We start from the raw sequence: 18,624 nt of genomic DNA on the forward strand, positions 1-18,624 counted from the left end.
TCTTCCAAAAAACATTCAACACTAGGCATACTGGCACTATACCCAGATTCAAATGTACGATTTTTTTTTTCCAATCCTCTGGAATAAATGTACCATACCACATGCATATTTGCTGCAAGTTTTGAGTCTCTGCTTTATTGAGAGATGTAGGCCTACTCCTGAGGATTTGTTTGACATACTGAGGAAGTTCACCTTTTAAGGCAATGTCAGTTTGAGGTTTGAACTGTTGCAAGGTAGGCCTTTACACCGTTTCCTGTCACATGACTTGTGGTAAGACTATGGGGAATTGAAGACTGGCAGCTGATAAAAATTCAGTTTAAGTTTCAGATGTTAGTGTTGAGACATTGGTGCCGTGTGCGTTAACCCCTTTTCCCCATTTGTCATTTAAGAGGACAAATTGTTTATATTTTTTGGAATGTATTCAGAAAGGTAATTTTCAAGATTAAAATATTTAATCTAGAGAAATTTGTATGGGGTGCAAATTACCTAAACATTAGTATTGTACAACCATAGAAAATAAAAATAAAAAATGTTCTCCACAAATTCAAAACTTTACAATCAAACTGAACTCTTGACCCTGACTGTGTTTTCCCATTTGATATTTAATAATCATTCAGATTCTAAGATCAGTTTTTGTTTCATCTTCAAGTGTCAGAGATCAGAATGAGGGAGATGAGGCTTTATTAATAACCACAACGTGTATACCTTTGTCTCAACTCTTCGGAATTTTGCACTACGCCTACAGAATTACCTTAGTAATCTTTTGGTTTCTCATGCACCCAAATCACAAAGAATGCATCATCTAATCATACTGATTCTACAACCATAACAGTGACTTTTGGTGCACTTGTTTCTTTCAAAAGAACTCGCATTCTCATCAGCACCTGCGTAACTGCTAGCATGAGTGATCTGATGCAGAATCAAGTATCCATGTACAGACTCACACACATAAAATCAAATTCAAAAGAAAGAAGAAAAACAATCGTATGATTGCCAATAACATATTTTATATGCATGCACAAATACAAAAAAATAGATAATAAAGAAGGCTTTTTAAAAGATCAACTCAACTCAAACTCAATTATTATAAAAGAAAAACAGGGAAACGCTCCATAAAAACTCTACATAGCAAACAAAACATGCAGATGCATAAGACAAGTTTTTCAATAAAACATTCTGCTACAATAATATCCTGTTAAGCCTATAGATTCATAGTTATTCAATACAAAGTTAGAAATAGAAGTAGGCTAATAGGTTAATCTTCAATGAACAGTTACAAAAAACAGAGTCATTCACTTCTAAAACACTAATCAAAACCATGCGCAATGAAAGTCTCACAGAAATCCACTAACGCACTTTAGTCGTTGAGTGGAGCAGCCAGTTAACCACACGTACAAACTAAGTGTGTTCAGCTGTTAAGCCAATGCATAGACTGCAGAAGAGATAGAGAACGAAAGTGGAAGATAGGGCAACAAAGTTAAATTACCTTAAGCCTAGAAATCATGGAGGGGAACTTTCCAAAATAAATGAATCATTAATATGATGCATATTTTTTGCATAAAGAACATTTCAACCAAATATTAACAATAAAATGTTACACATATGTGAAGGACAGCCATTGGGTATGGGTAATACCACAACTTAACATATTTACTTACAGAAAATAAAGCCTTTGTCATTTGAATATCAGAATAGCTTATTTTATCAGCATATTTAACCTTAAAACGTGTATTTATTTCTTAACTACACATATGTTGAGTAACAAGGCAAAGAAGAAGAGGAAATTAAAAAAATAAAAACAGGAAAAAGAAGAAACAAGAAGTGAAAGTATTTCATGCAAAAACAGATTTAATACTTTCAGCCAAGAGCCGGAAAGTATCTAAAGTACTTATTGTTTTAAGTAAAACATAAACTTAAAACTTTCATAAAATGTTGATTTAAACTTTAAAAAGGATACATCAGTGATACATACACTGTTCCTTTAGCAGAATTATTCTATAACGAGCTTCGAGGTATGTGGGTAGATTTAATGATAAGTAACTCACAACTTAAAAGAAATTCACTGTACTATGAATGATGTCATGACTTTTGGATCTCTTTGCATGACAAAGAAGCGTTTATGAGGAACTTAACCACACCTTAACACATCTCTTTATACAATACATTGCTGTAAACTGTAGACCGCAGCTTTAAAACCCAGAGAATCGTAGCATAGTTTACATTGGGTAAAAATATGCTACAGAAACCTTTACATCGTAAAGCTACGCTACAAAGTCTTCCATCTATTCTTAGGAACACAAGGATTAAAAAAAAACATCGGAAAGCCTCACAGCCCTGAAAAACCTGAGTCTAATAGCATCGTTCACGCTGTGTGAACCACGCTACAGAATCGTTTACGGTGTAAAGCTAAGCTACAAGACCAATCTTAGGACCACATGGTTACGCGTCAAAACCCCCCGTCATAGCTCCTTCACGGTCCAAGCAGAGCTTCCGTGCCCAGCAGCCACTACCTAACCGGGCCGACCCGCCGTCTAACTGAAGGCGCCCCAGCTGAAGGTGCTGATGGAGATGAGAGTCTGGCAGGTGCCGGAGGAGAGCCACACGTTCTCCATCAGGCTGAAGTGGAGGAGCCCCAGCACGAAGCCGCACACCATGTCCGTGAGGTGGTGCTTGCCCAGCATCACCCGGGACACGCCCACCAGGAAGGCCCAGAGCACCAGCAGGATGCGCAGAGGCACGGCCAGCACCAGGTGGGACAGCAGGAACTTGGAGACCATGGCGGCGCGGCTGGCATGCGCCGCCGGGAAAGAGTACATGTCCATGGACACGTAGTCCAGGAAGCCGGGGGTCATCTCCCAGGGCCCCCGCCGCTTCACCAGCCGCTGGACCCCCGCGATGGTCAGCACGTCCAGAAGCAGCGCTTTAGGTAGTGGGGGGGGGGGGGGGGATCGGTTAAAGGGCGTTCATATATTGTTGCAAGAACAATGGATGTGAAGAACTATAAAAAACCCTCTTGCTAAATTGAGGGAAAAGTAGTTCTGTGTTAGGTGATCATTGCAATCTTTTTTCGCTCCATATTAGTACGATGGATGGACAGTTGAAATCCGTGATTTACTTCTAATTATGTTATAAAGGGTTATCAGGTGTGCATTATTCATCAGAAAATGAGGTTAAATGAAATCCATTGCAGAAACATGTCATTTTGACCTATTCTGTTTCTCCTATCCTACGCTGATCGAATGGCCGGAGAGTCTATTTTCCGTCTTGGCTACGTAGCGAAGCGGGTACCCCATTACTATGCACTAGCGTGGCCAAAGAGGCCTCTCGCATAACTGCGGCGGTGCCAATTTACTGTGTTTTGGACAGTGAAGAGGTATAAACAACCCTAAAGTCGGGGTTCATACAAAACCCCAACTGCTTTCCAAGGCTAACTTTTTTAGCTGACTTTGATATTAATATAGGGTTTTCCAATTTCTTGCCAAGATATTCGGCAGGTGTGTAAGTGAATACATCCCTCTTGGATATGTTATGGATATCTCTTGTTTTTAGATCTTACCCTGTTAATAAAACAACTTGTATGTATGCATGTTTGGAGGGTCATTATTTTGTTTACATGGAGGGATTAAGGCCTGTAATGTGAAAACAACAAGCTGTCCTCAAGTAACGCTATTTTATTATTGATGCAGAGATACTCCTCATCAACTTACAGGACTGTATGTACTATTGACAAGAAACAATGCAAATGGGTTTGGAGACCAACGAGGACTATATGATTTAACCTTACTTGAATAAATATATCCAATGTCCAACTGAATTTCCTTGTTCGGTTTGGTTGATATTGTTGAGTTTCAACCATTAATTTAATTTCCATCTGTCCTGCTCTGTTAAGCAGTTCCAGGCTGCTTTCATTTTTTGTTAAATTAGCCGGATGGTTTTAAATAGCCCCCTTACTCCATCAGTCAACTCACAACCATTATACTGCAGCGCCAGAGCCCAGTATATTCCAGCTTGGTGATGATGTTGTACTTTGAATAGCTGGGCCCACACGTGCCAAGCATCAACATCAAGCCATGGCAGCTTTTATAAGCCAAAGCCTTAGCAACAGTTATTCCCCATCTTCTTTGAGCTGTGTTCCTAATCTGATACATTTCAGTAGGCTATGCAGGTTGTACTAGAATATCTATGAAAGTGACAACCTGAAAGGAGTTTTGCATTGGCTGGATTAGCCACACAGACACACACACACACACACACACACACACACACACACACACACACACACACACACACACACACACACACACTCACACACACACATAAATATATATATATATATATATATATATATATATATATATATATATATATATATATATATATATATATATATATATATATATATATTATGTGATTCACAATAAATGCAAGTCCAAACAAGGAATAGGAAACCAAGTATTTTCTTGCATGGCATTTTTTTCATGTTGTAATTATGAGATAGCAAATGTTATGACTTAATATATGACTAAATAAGTAATTTTCAGTCACCTTCAATTTCTTTAACACCCGGACCCAGGAATGGTTATTCATGCATTTATTCTGAATATGGTGACTATAGCATCACACCTGTTCAGTGAAGGGGGTTGTTGTTGTTCTGATCGGTGAGGGGAAAGGGGTGGGGTCTCATAGGTCAATATTTGCTGGTGGTCACCAGGGATAGGCCAAGGTCAATTTTGTTGAGTTATGTTTATGTTTTTTGTAGTAAAAGGTAAAACAATAGCCAACTTCTAAACTAAATGCATCACGATGGCAAAGGAGTCAAGTAATGCACTAATATTAATGACAAAAGTAATAATACAAAAAGTCATTATTATGTAAAATAAATCTGGTCTAACCACAGAAAGAATTATCTTTGTTCCATGGGAGCTAACCCACAAACAGGTGGCACAGCTTAGAAGTGTGGGTTTTGAAATTGCACAAGTGCAGGATTTAGCAACAAGTGGAATCGAATTTAGCCTACCCAGTAGCAGGTTGACCAGAACCTCCTGTCCGGCAAGCGTGTTACTCCTCGTGAGACACACGATAGTGCCAATGATCCACGTGATGCCGAAGCCGGTGAGCTCGAGCAGGGCGACCATGGAGCGGCAGCCCCCCCAGGAAGACGAGGTGTAGGCGCAGACCCCCATGCGCTTGGATAGACTGATGTCGATGGCTAGCAGCGCGTTCATGGCTATCCCCTTGAAGGAGGGGTTCAGCAGCATGCAGTCTTCCTCGGGCATTTTGCCCGGCTCCTTTTTGTCCTTGTCCTTGTTGTTATTGTTGACGCCGGCGGTGTCAGCGGGCTCTTCGTTCGACTGACTGGTCTGGGGCTTGATCTGCGACAGCCTCCTGGAGCTGGCTCGGTTCTCGGCGGCGGGCGCTCCGGCCCGCATGGGCTGGTTTAGGGACATGAACTCGGGTCTGCCCAGCACATTGTTGCGGTCCCGCGTCCGAGATCTCACGCTGTTGCTTGAGGAGGGCATGTCGGCCTCGGGTCCAGAGAGATGCCACCAACGCCTATGTTGACAATGTGTTTTCAAGGCGTTTTAAGTATAAGAGAGATCACAGATGACAAGTTGTCGCAGGAAGGATCACGATTGTAGCCCACCAGCTCGTCCTTGCTGTAGCTCTCTAATGGATATATTTAGACTGATTGGAATGCGCGTTAGCCATGCTGTTTATACACCGCGACCCGTGCAGGCAAAGAGAGAGAAAGGGAGAGAGAGAGAGGGGTGATGGGCATTTGTCTCCGCCAATCCAACGAAACAGGGTCTAGAGCGTGGAAACAAAATCACAATATAAGAACATTGTTGTTATTCCATAACGTCGCGCGCCACAATAATAACACAACGACACACATCTAACCGCTGCTTTAGGCCAGCTAGCCTAACCAGTCCGTGGCTGTATCGTAGATCATCAACCTACATCTTAACATGACAACAACAACTCATGAGGTGTTATTTATTGTGCAGGAAATGGATGACTGCGAACTGATTTACCAGACGATGGGTGAGAACGGCCCGTACGCCATCATCACTTGGACATCTCGCGCGGGTTCTGCGTGCATCTCGGCATCCGCGGAATCCTAGGCGGCACGAGACACTTTTAGCCCGTGGACGGATATAGTCCTACACAAGCAAAAAAGAAAAGAGACATATGCGGTTACAAGTATCCGGGGAGTAGGACGTTTCTTCACCTCCAGTGACTGTGCACCACCTGTGTGTAGGGCTAGCTACCGCTAGATATGACGTAGGGGATGTGAATCCTCTGTTTTTGCGCTGTTCCGGACGGGGAGTTCTCCAAGGTGCTTAAACGCACCGCAACACGGCAGGAGCGCGCGCTCTGCTTGTTTCTGTCTCGCGCATCTGGCAAACCCAGTTTAGAGGAAAATTATATCAAGTATTCCCTCCTTTAATGTGATAGAGTGTCAAACAAAACAATAATGGCAAATAAAACTATTTCAAATGTTTAAAAAAAAATGATATTTTTAATAGCTCACTCTCCAGCCACCGCCGTACCAGTGAGTAGGCAACTAGGCAATATAGGCAAACCTACTTCTTAATGATAAACTGTAGTTAATTAAATTGTCCTTGATTTTGTAACGATATCTGCCTCCACAGCTATATAATTTAGACCAATTCATTAGGTAGGCTATTTTATATTATAGATCGTCAATAGGCCTATTGACTAGCCTACTCAGACGAAATGTCGTTATTTTCCCACGTCAGTGCCTAGGCCCCAGCCCATCTTTGAATGACAGTTGAATATCGTACTAACCTGCTATCACTCTCCTTATAATATATATATTAAAAAAAGATCGATTCGATACGGAATTAATAGCACACTACAATTCCCATCAGGCACCGGGTCTTTGAACGGAAGTCTCGTCTCAGATGTACTTATAAAGCAGCTCGCGCTGTCAAGGCAGCCGAGAGAGCGAGCAGTGCGGGAGGGTGAACCTGCCGCGGACGTGGAGATGGGACGTGCACGGGGACATATCCGTCGGTGTCGGAATTCAGGATAAATTGACCCGCGACGGCGGAACTCCGGGGGCACGCGTTTAAGTCAAGCGATGTGACCGTTTGCATACATCTCAAGAAGGACGCTTTTTTTTTTAATGTCAATTTATTATAGTGACTAGAATATCCCGGAAACTGGGACTAAAAGTTGACCTAGGTTGCCTTTGGATTTGACTGGGCGACAAGGTTCAACCCGACATGCGTGTGGAAGAGCGGCATGTGTGAAGCGGAGGAATGAGAGAGCTGCCGTCCGCTGACAGAGGGGACGTGTGTCGGGAGATAATGGAATTACCTCTCTGACCACACACGCAAAGTCCAAGGAACTGTATCAGGCTCATTGTGTTGAGTCGGGTTTCAATCCGGTAAAATTGCTGATTTATGTATTGCTGATTCTGCTTCTGCACCATGTCTTAAATTACCAATGGAATAGATAAAAGAAAAACGGGGGGATTTGAATTGATCCATAGAGCTACCCCTTTTTGTTGAGAATACTGCATATTCCAAGGAATGTAGCCTCTTTTAGTGCAAGCATACACCAACCTCTTTCTAAATCATCCAAAAACAAGTGCACGTTTTAACGGACGCCAATGTCCCACAAGGCGCTGTGTGGGGCACACTGACCTTATCATGGCACGACACTTTTGGAAGTTAAGCTCGGTCTGAAACAGTCTGGCGATGCAGCGGCACTATTTTTATTGGGTGGTGTTTTTAGCACACAACTATACGCACAAACTAGCCTACTAACCCGTTTATCACACCCATAACATTCGCCATCGTCGGCGACGACCAGAAGAGATGCACACAGTCAAAGGTCGAGCGACTCCCTGCGCCCGTGGGTGCAGTTGCAGAGTACAGGAAACAGCGAGGAGTCGATAACTGTCAATCGACTTCGAGCGAGACACGGAAACAGCACGTGGTTGCGTAAGCGCTTTTTTTTTTTTTTTTTTTTTTGCATTGATGGAGTTTCGTTTTTATTCAGCGTTAAAGCATGTGCCCGTGAATGTGAAGACAACTATTTCTTTTTATTTTATTTTTCAACAGTAGCACTGGATGGAGTTTTGCTGGCACGTGCATGGCAGACACCGAACCCGCATTTTGACTTTCTATGCCTATATTTTGGATTAGACCAACTACTACTCCTACTATGTTGATCCAACTGTCGTGATTTTAGTTTTTTCTTTTTTGTTTCGCTGTTGTGTCCATGCATCTTTCCCCCCCAGACCTCTGGACGTTGTTGTGGACTGTGGTGGTATTCAATGCGATGGGCTGCATCCAGAGCATCAGGTGTAAACCCAAAAGCTTCCGAGAGAGTGTCGTGGTGCTGGAGGTGAACTCGTCAATCGACCCCAATCCCACGAGCATCGATGAGTCCTCCAGCGTCGTGCTGCGGTACAGGACGCCTCACTTCCGAGCGTTCGCGCGGGTGCAGGTGCCCCCCGTGGCCGGCAAAGAGACGTGGACCGTCGGCTGGATCCAGGCGTGCAACCACATGGAGTTCTACAACACGTACGGGAACAAGGGGATGTAAGTAGGGATCGCTGCTAGCCGAGGATCTGCATCGTTTGCTCTTTGGATTTCTGTTGATAATCCGTTCACTGACTAACGCTTTTCTGAATAATATGTGTTCTCCTCAGGCGCTGTTTAACTCAGAGCTTTCTCTCTGTCACATTGATGTTTCTATTCATCTATTTCATCTAGACATTGTATTATATATGGTTTATAGTGTAAGATATATATAGCCTATTTTTGTAGATATCCCTCTCTTGTTGGGGTTGTGAGCAGGAGATGAATGTCGAGTACTGTAGGGTTGAAATGTTAATGTGGCTTTACGACATGAGGAAATCTGACAATTTTCTGGGAGGGGCAGACCTTTATACTTGAGACAGTAATTATTAAAAGTAATAAAAGAACAAGAATGAGACCTACTTTCTAAAGACATATAGCTTTGGTGTGCATATAAAAATGAGCCAATTAATTTATTATTTTATTTATAAAGGCCAATGCTTTCTATGTATTAAGGGTCTATTACGGAAAGATAAAACACACCGCTCTGCCTATGAATGTGAATGAGCACACAGACTCACACTTTCAAGAAAGGAGAACGAGTTGTTGTGCAAGAGATAGGAAGGAACAGTCAAACTTGAAATACATTGTGAGTTTTACTGGGTTTGACAAGTCCAGGTGCATGTTGTGTTTCATATTTTCCTTATAATGTATAACTTAATAAAGTTAGAAACATAGGGGGGATTATAGAGTAATAAAAGTCAGTTTTCCTCCCTACAGTTGAGGCAAACTGTTTGTTACCTAGACCACATCCAATACTAGTTTTAAAACAAATCTTAAATACGAAAAATGACTGTAAACACGTTAGTCCATGAACAACCATCACTACATTTGAGCCTGTCCAACTATAGGGCTGACATGGTTGCATTTGTAAGCAGCTGTTTTGCTGCTTCCTGTATCTATATTATTAGCGCATGCTAGCCTTTGGGGTTTATCTGAACCAGTTGCGGGGGAAGATGTTTGCAGACCCAAGATTAACCCTTCCGGTCCCCTCCCCACCAGCTCCACCCCTCCTGCAAAAATACAGAGAAGGAGAAGCAGCGATAGAGAGAGATAGAATGTGAAGTAGAGAGAGAAGTAGAAAGAAGTTAAGTGAGAAATACATATGTGTTAAATAAATAAATTATTTATCAATAATCAAGTTGGCCAGAATATGTATATATTGTATTTTTTTCAATTTTTCAATTTGTCAGTTACTCATTGCACTGTGATATGTCACTTGCATTACTTAAACTACATACTTATGTGTTCATATTTTTTGTGTTGTGTTGCATGTATACCGGTACACACATTGTCACACACACACACACACACACACACACACACACACACACACACACACACACACACACACACACACACACACACACACACACACACACACACACACACACACACACACACACACACACAATCTCCAAAGAAAAAAATTCTTCTAAAGATCGACTGAATCCAAAGCCCATCTGGATATACAAAGTAGGAAAATGGTGACATTTATATAACTGTTGATGTTTTTGGAAAATAATTGTTAATATGTATTTTGCTGAAAGATAGCAAAATACATTCCTATAAATTCACCTCTTTCAATAGTCGGTTGTGTTATACACCAATAAATTATTTAGAACTGGTTATAACATTATATACAAACAATTATTAGTGTTATAATTAGTTGCTGAAACACATTTCCTGTAATAGAGTGCAATGTGTGTGTGTGTGTGTGTGTGTGTGTGTGTGTGTGTGTGTGTGTGTGTGTGTGTGTGTGTGTGTGTGTGTTTGTGTGTGTCTGTGTTTGCTCTGCTGACTCACTGCTCTCACAGTGACTGAAAGCCAGGAGATTCCCTCACACACACACACACACACACACACACACACACACACACACACACACACACACACACACACACACACACACACACACACACACACACACACACACACACACACACACAGGCAAGCTCCTTTACTTTAAAAGACCTTCAAGGAAAACAAGCTTTAACCAGACCATCCATTCACATCGCCCCATCATAATCTCCCCGCTCTCTGTCTCCTCAAGGTCGAGCTGGGAGCTCCCCGACCTCCGCGACGGCAAGATCGAGGTCATCAGCGACTCGGACGGCGTCAACTACCCCTGGTACGGCAACACCACGGAGACCTGCACGGTGGTGGGACCCACCAAGAAGGACAGCAAGTTCAGCGTCAGCATGAACGACAACTTCTACCCCAGCGTGACCTGGGGCGTCCCGGTCAGCGACAGCAACGTGCCCCAGCTCACCAGCATCCGCCGGGACCAGAGCTTCGTCACGTGGCTGGTGGCCATCAACCAGGCCACGGACGAGACGCTGGTGCTGCAGACGGTGCGCTGGAGGATGAAGCTGCACATCCAGGTGAGCCCCGAGAAGCCGCTGGGCCAGAGGGCGGCGCTGAGGGAGCCCGTGGCCCAGGAGCAGCCCCGCGTGCTGGTCAAGAACGAGCCCATCTCGCACGACGCCATGGTCAAGCCCAACGCGAACGACGCCCAGGTGCTGATGTGGCGGCCAAAGGCGGGGCAGGCCGTGGTGGTCATCCCGCCCAAGTACTGAGGAGGGATCCTCTTCTGGGGGGGGGGGAGGGTTGGAGCGTTTTTTTTCCAACGGATTAGTGGATTTTGAAATGGACTGGTCGATTTTTAACCGACCGATACGTTTGAATGGACCGGTCCGTTATTGGAACGGAGCGGTTGCTTTGAACGGGCTGGTACATTATGAACGGGCCGATCCGTTTTGAATGGGCTGATTCGTTTTGAAAGGGCTGGTCCATTTGAAAAGGGCCGGTCCACTTTTAACGGCCTGATCCGTTTTGAACGGGCTGATGCCTTTTGAACGGGCCGATCCATTTGATAAACGGAGCGGGCGTTTTGAACGGGAAGGTCCACTTGGAATTGAACCGATCCATTTTGAACTGACCGATCCATTTTGAACTGACCGATCCATTTGACTCATCCGGTGAACCGGGCTGGCCTTGAATCCCTATGAAGTTAAGTCATCTCCTACTTTTTTTATATTTTTGTGTTGTTCGTTTTGAAGTTTCCCACCTGAAAGTCTTTCCTCTTCAGAATCGTTTCACAGATTAGAGACAGAGCCAGAGAACAACGAGGACAAAATGCTGGGGAATAGCCGACCAGTTATTTTAGAAACTTATGTTTTTATTGCGTTCAAGTGCTACTGAAACTTTTCCGTTTTCAAAACTAGGTCTAAACACCTGCAACCATTCTACCCTCAACTTAGGTCGGGTCTCACTGTGCTAAACGAACTCATCGCAAAAAACTGGAAAACAGATGCAAAATTTGTTTCCTTTTTTTCTTTTATATTCTTGTTTTGGGTCAAGGAACGTGCGTGTGTGTGTGTGTGTGTGTGTGTGTGTGTGTGTGTGTGTGTGTGTGTGTGTGTGTGTGTGTGTGTGTGTGTGTGTGTGTGTGTGTGTGTGTGTGAACTGAAGAACAAATTGAGTTGTTACATGTCAGTGTGTGAATATAATGTTACATTTATGTATGTAAAAATATTCATGAATACCAATTGTATTTCTATTTATGGGGCTGGGAAAGAGTGCATTCAACTGTGTTTGTCATTGTTTAGCGCCACTATTGTGTGCTCCACGCGACTGAAAACAAACTGTATGAAGTGCTATTTCATGTTGTTTTCAACTGCAAGACATTCTATCCATGCTGCCTTACGTTAAAAAAAAAAATGCTTTTTAAGGCAAACGTCTTTTGCCTTAAACTAAGTGCAATGCAGTATTTTGCTCATCAAGCCCGATTTTTTCCAGGACGTTTGGTGCTGACATGTTTGGATTTAGTTACGGACCACCTGGCCACCGCGTGGGACCTTTGGTTCAGAATTCTAATGCAATCTTATTTATTATAAATCTTTTTTGCTGTTTGCCTCACACATGCAATCTCCCTCCGTCTGCCCGGGCAGACGCAGCCGTACACAAAGCAATCCACAGGTTCATTCACAGGAAGTCCAGCAGTACGATCTGGAGCGTGGTGGGGGGTTAGGTACAACGCGTGTCACGCAGCCCTCACATACAAATATAGATGCACACAGAGTGGCTTCAGCAATAAACACTTGGATGCATATAGCACAACATGGCTCTGCTATTTTCATGGGGGGATAAACAAACCTACTAGCTTTTAGGAGGGAGAAATACAAAGAAAAAAATCTCCATTTGAAATCTCGATTTGATTCATGGTTTTAACACTTCATCTCAGGGCTTCTTGTTACTGGGCAGATCAATGAAGTGGCTGATCATAATGACAGAGAAACAAAGAATCACACACAATGTCGCCCTCCACTGTGTTTTTCCTCATCATGTCTTCCTTTCTATCCACTGGTGTGAGGTGGACAGGGCTTTGTCGAACAACCCATTCATCTGATCAATTAAGTTACGGATCATAACTTATTATTGACGGTGGCAGCTGGAAGAGATTACTGTGCTTCTCATGAATAAAGACGGTACCTCACCCCTTTTGGAAAGGAAAAAATACAGAACATCTCTTTTTGTTTCCTCTTTCAAGTCCGCTTTTAAATTAGGCTGTTTCAAATGTGTGAGATAACAAGCCTTATTGTCTCTACTACTCTTTCGCACTTCCCTCATTTCCAAAACCCATTCAACCTCTTCTGTGTACACACGAAAAGTTCAATAAACAAAAATGATAATGAAAACAATCAAACCATTCTAAACATCACTGCCTCAACATCCCCTTTCTCTGTAACGCTTCAATTTAAAAACAAAAAAACGGGGTATATGTGCAACCTAATTCCAACTCATTATTCTCTGACAGTCGTGACTTGCCAGTCAACTCCCCCCTCCCCCTCTCTCCATGCTCAGGCGTCTTCCCTCAGCGTGTGTTGTGGTGGTGGCTGAAGGGGCGGCGGCATTCAGGTCTAATCCTGGCTGCTGCCCGGCTGGCATATAGATGACCCACTTCTGGGCCACACCAGTCCACACACTGGAGGAACCATGGGGCTTTTTACGAGCTCATGCACACATGCACGCACGCACACACCCATTTGGACAGGGATGTGCACGCACGTATGCACACACATTTGCACAGGCATGTGCACGCACAGCCGCACCGATGCACACTTGGACAGGCACATGCATGCACGTATACAAACACATTTGGACAGGCGCGTGCACGAACAAACACACAAACATTTGGACAGGCACATGTGCACACACACACAAACATACATACACATAAACACATCGATTTAATAACACACCAGAATCAGATGCTGACACGGGCACACACACATACACACAAATAACCGGATAGATAGGCACATTTATGCATGCATATACACACACATGCGCACATACAGATGCATGGACACATAGTCAAATGTACACAAACACACACACACCAACCCTAGCACACAGACACATTGAAATGGGTGCGCATACATGCACACTCATAAAGGCAAATGCAGGCTTTCTCCCTTAGACACACATACACACGGACACACAGAAACAGCTTTACAGGCTGAATAGCCCCCATAATTGAAAGGATGACCAGTGAACCATTAATCTACAAGAGGCTCGAGCCTCAAAGCTCAAATATGGGGAATGCAGATGAGGTAGGGGTTGGCTGGATTTGTCATTAAGGCTTTTTATTGGCTTTCATGAAACAGCAAAACAGAGCATCATAAATCATGGAAGCAATACCAATGTTAAATCAGTGAGAGCCACCATACTATATTATTTTGTGAATATCGGGCCATGTCGCAAGGGAGACTTTTTCTTCTGAGTACAATATAAAATATATTCTGCCATTTAAAGAAAAATATAAGTTAAATTAAAAATGTAAAAGTTACCAAAAAGGTTATCTCCTTGCTCAGGAAGAGGAAGAGAGAATAAAGTCTAGAGGAAGAGAGACAGCTGTAGAGACAGAGGAAGTCAATTTTAGTGGGAGAGAGGAAGGGTTACAGAGCAACAGAAGAACAGAGAGAGAGAGAGAGAGAGAGAGAGAGAGAGAGAGAGAGAGAGAGAGAGAGAGAGAGAGAGAGAGAGAGAGAGAGAGAGAGAGAGAGGATGAGTGAGAGAGTAAGGATGAGACAGAGCAGGAGAGAGTGAGTAAGAGAGATTCAGAGAGAGAGAGATGAGGTAGGAAGTGCCGGAATAATTAGATCTGCAGTGAGATACAGGGACACCCTAGAAGGAGTCTGCACTGTGCGAGAGCAGAACAGGAGAGCTAAACTGAAATGATATCCGACATGTCAGTGAGGTCAAGTGTCAAAGGTCGTGGTTGAAGTTTGTGGGTGTGTCAGTGTAAATGTTTGGTGTGTGCCTGTTTACGTATGTCTGAGAGATAGAAAGAGAGTGTGTGTGTGTGTGTGTGTGTGTGTGTGTGTGTGTGTGTGTGTGTGTGTGTGCGTGTGTGTGTGCGTGTGTGTGTGTGTGTGTGTGTGCGTGTGTGTGTGTGTGTGAATTGAAGAACAAATCTAGTTGTTATATGTCAGTGTGTGAATATAATGTTACATGTTATACTTAATAAATATCATAATGTTAGGTGTGGGTCTGAGAGAGACATTAAGACACTGTTTGTTGGTGAGTCTGAGAGAGACAGAGAGAGAGAGAGAGAGAGAGAGAGAGTGCGTATGCGCGCATGTGCGTGCATGTGTGTGAGTTTGAGGCAGAGGGGTTCACACAAGGGAAAGATGAAAGAGTGATCTTCGACAGAAGATCGAAGATCATTTTTGTGTCTAGTTCTTCATGAATTACAAGTACAGAGTGTTTACATTGTAATTCATTCATATTAAAGAACGGCTGGCCGTTTAAACATTAACTGCTTGCAGAATGAGAATCCACAGTAGCCGTACTCAAGAGTGAATTTACAGTTTTGTGATGTATTGTGCTCATAAGCCATTCAAACAATCTGCATTCATAGAAACCTTTTGTTGCATGGAAACTGAGCTATTGTTTTGCTGCTGCTGTAGTTTATCAATCGATTCCTGTTAGCTCTCACTGGGTCACGCATACAGAGAGACACACACACACACACACACACACACACACACACGCTCACGCGCACGCGCACGCGCACGCGCACACGCACACGCACACGCACTCACACTCACACTCACACTCACACTCACACTCACACACACACAATAAGGTTGTGTGGTTGTCCTCTATCAGGGGCAGAGACCCCCGGGGGGAAGGGCCCGGCTTCTATCTGATTCCATCACAGAGATCACAGTGTGTCTCACGCACACACACACACACACACACACACACACACACACACACACACACACACACACACACACACACACACACACACACACACACACACACACATCAAACAAAAGTTGCCTGATCACTACCAATACAACTCTAGACACGTTCTGATGAGCGTGAGGGATTTGAAGATTGCGTAGGTGTCGGGGGCTAAAATGGGGTCAATAACAGATGTACTCATCATCAACAACTTCAACATCATAATGATCATCATCGTCATCTTCATCATCCCCATTGTCTTCATCATCATCACCATTGTCCTCATCGTCCCCATTGTCTTCATCATCGTCACCATTGTCTTCATCATCATCATCACCATTGTCTTCATCATCATCTTCATCATCATAAACATCATCACCATTTTCTTCATCGTCATCTCCATTTTCTGAATAATCTTCATCAGCGTACACCCAACTTGCCTTCAGCCTCATCATAATTGTCTTTTGCATACTGATAATTGTCTTCATCATATCCATGGTTTTCATCCTCCTCCTTGAGATCATTATTGGGTGAATTGGTTTGGGTTTTGGGTGTTTGCGTGTTGCTTCACGTGATGTGTGTTGAGAAGACACTGAAGTGAAAGTCTCATAGCCTAAACAGTCTTTTCAGATTCTGCTTCCCCGAGAAGTGAAGCCAGTGAAGCTGCAAATAAAGTATTGCAGATGACACACTTGGCTTAATCTCAGCACTCCCACAGACACACACACACACACGGTAAGCTTTTGTCAAACACCACAATGAGCATTGGGAAGTCACTCACTCGTGAAAACCATTCCTTTAGTGTGACAGAAATGGGTGTGCGAAAAATGGATGCACCAATGTGTTTAAGAAGTTGTATAATATAGGTGTGTCTCACTCCTATTGGACACTATCAACAAAGGGTATCTTATAGACACACAGGCATGGTCATTATTGTTCTCTTAAGGACACAATCATTATGCAAACAGATGCGTTAATTGGGTCATGTATTCATGTGTACGTGCGTGTGTGTGTTGGTTGGAATTGAAACTAGGTTAAAGGAACATATTGCTTTAACTGAGTGGAAATTCAAAGAGAGGAAGTGAATGCGACATTTCCTCTACGCTTTAATTGCTGTGTCGATTCCGACTCATCTTCTTGTGCAACATGAGGAGAACTGATGTGCATAGGTCCACACACATAATGGATGACTTTTTTAGGTCCAGTCCAGGCCAATTGGGCGAACACAAACTTGGCCAGCAGTAGTAAACTGTAACCTGTAACTGTAAACCTTACCTACACAATAAGTGTCTGTAAAGGTTGAATGGATGAGTTTTTCTTTCATAGAACCTCTTTGTAACTAAACAGGAAACCAGGCGTAACTCTGCCCCTTTCAGTTTCTGGTTTCCTGACCAGGTTCTGTGCCGTCTCCCCCCAGAAGTTCTGCTGTGACACAGTAGAACTGCTGTATCCCAGATCACTCTCTCTAGCACACGTTCACTGTATGGCTCACTGCTTTCAGGACCAGTCGTTCTCTTCTCTTCTTCCGATGATGAAAAGCTCTTGTTATAGCGAGGCTCACTACTAACAGAGCTGTTGAGACGGCTGTTAGAAACAAGATATTGCCATGCCTGGGTTAAAATAAACACCTCTGCATAGCGGATAAGGCCAGCTATGTTATTGTCTTGAAGCATTTGCGATGGCTTCTTTCACTGAGTAACAAAATTATAGAGTGTGTGTTTTGAGGTGTCAGTGGCTGTCTGATGCTAAGATGTAATGATTGCAGTGTTTATCGCTTCTAAACTTAAACCACATTTGGGCACTTTTTAATTTTAGCTCCTAATGACATCTGGACAATATATGGTCCACATGTTCAATGCTCTGCTGACTAGACTGCACTTTTGAGCACTAGAGCACTTTTGACAAAATAATGTTAATGTTCTAAAGTAATAACGTAACAAGCCCACATCATTGTGCTAGCTTTTAGTTGACAGTTATACTTAATCATTCAGTTTGGGTATATCTCGATTAAAAATACGATTTTAGCTTTTTTGTTCTCATCAAGCTGTATCTAACAGCAGGACAGGAAAATGAATATGTAGAAATGAATCATAAAGTGAATCAAAGTAGACAATCCAATATATATGTTCTGAATCCTACACAGACCTCCAGCATTTGGTCATGACTACTGAACCGTGACATTAACACGATTACATAAACCAGGACATCTCTCTCTCTCTCGGAAGTTATATACTCCTAACCCTGGGGAGAAAGGGTTCAACAGCCATTCACAGCTGAGAGCCCCATGAAATATACTCATCAGCGCTGCGTTAACAAAAAAAGATCTTTCAGAAAGGCCCACTCTCATGTTTACAACCTCCAGGGAAACGGCTGCACATGGACGCCCAGGCAACACAAAAGAACATGCCAGGTGATGTACTGCTCTGTGGCAGAGTGCACGCTCTGCTGGGTGTAATGCAGGGATGGATGCTACTACAAGGACACATTTACCAAAAAGCAATTGAAAAAGATAATAGAAATAGAATAGAATAGAAAAAATATGAACATTAGTACAAAGAAAAAACCATGATTTATTTTATTTAAAAAGGACTAGGGATCGGCGCATAGAGGGGCATTTAGAAATTCGGCCAACCAAGATTAGAATGCGTTGTGTTTTCAGACTGAAGACTGTATCAAATAAAGGCAAGGTGTACCAATTGTGTTAGCATTCTGCTAATTTAGCCTGCAAGCACTTTTCACACAAATG

The 18,624-nt window shown here is 43.0% G+C and overlaps 2 protein-coding genes across 5 annotated transcripts; one reads left to right on the top strand and one right to left on the bottom strand.

Moving 5' to 3' along the window:
• Positions 1 to 987: 987 nt before the first annotated feature.
• LOC115532080 (inactive phospholipid phosphatase 7) lies at positions 988 to 6,364 on the bottom strand. Its single transcript, XM_030341570.1, has 4 exons — positions 6,273 to 6,364; positions 6,036 to 6,164; positions 5,018 to 5,808; positions 988 to 2,920 (listed from the first exon to the last, which is right to left on the bottom strand). The coding sequence occupies exons 3-4, from the start codon at positions 5,517 to 5,519 to the stop codon at positions 2,532 to 2,534; spliced, it is 891 nt and encodes a 296-aa protein (XP_030197430.1). The 5' UTR covers positions 5,520 to 5,808; positions 6,036 to 6,164; positions 6,273 to 6,364; the 3' UTR covers positions 988 to 2,531.
• A 592-nt stretch (positions 6,365 to 6,956) lies between these two features.
• fam78ab (family with sequence similarity 78 member Ab) lies at positions 6,957 to 13,326 on the top strand. Of its 4 annotated transcripts, none has more exons than XM_030341572.1 (3): positions 6,957 to 7,976; positions 8,097 to 8,579; positions 10,672 to 13,326. In XM_030341572.1, the coding sequence occupies exons 2-3, from the start codon at positions 8,257 to 8,259 to the stop codon at positions 11,195 to 11,197; spliced, it is 849 nt and encodes a 282-aa protein (XP_030197432.1). In that variant the 5' UTR covers positions 6,957 to 7,976; positions 8,097 to 8,256; the 3' UTR covers positions 11,198 to 13,326. The 4 variants fall into 4 exon arrangements, with proteins under 4 accessions (XP_030197432.1, XP_030197434.1, XP_030197435.1 ...); XM_030341574.1 differs by having other exon boundaries at positions 8,276 to 8,579; XM_030341575.1 differs by having other exon boundaries at positions 6,957 to 7,417; positions 8,276 to 8,579.
• Positions 13,327 to 18,624: the final 5,298 nt, after the last annotated feature.

The sequence above is a fragment of the Gadus morhua genome, chromosome 19 (genome assembly GCF_902167405.1).
Source record: "Gadus morhua chromosome 19, gadMor3.0, whole genome shotgun sequence".
Lineage (NCBI taxonomy): Eukaryota > Metazoa > Chordata > Actinopteri > Gadiformes > Gadidae > Gadus > Gadus morhua.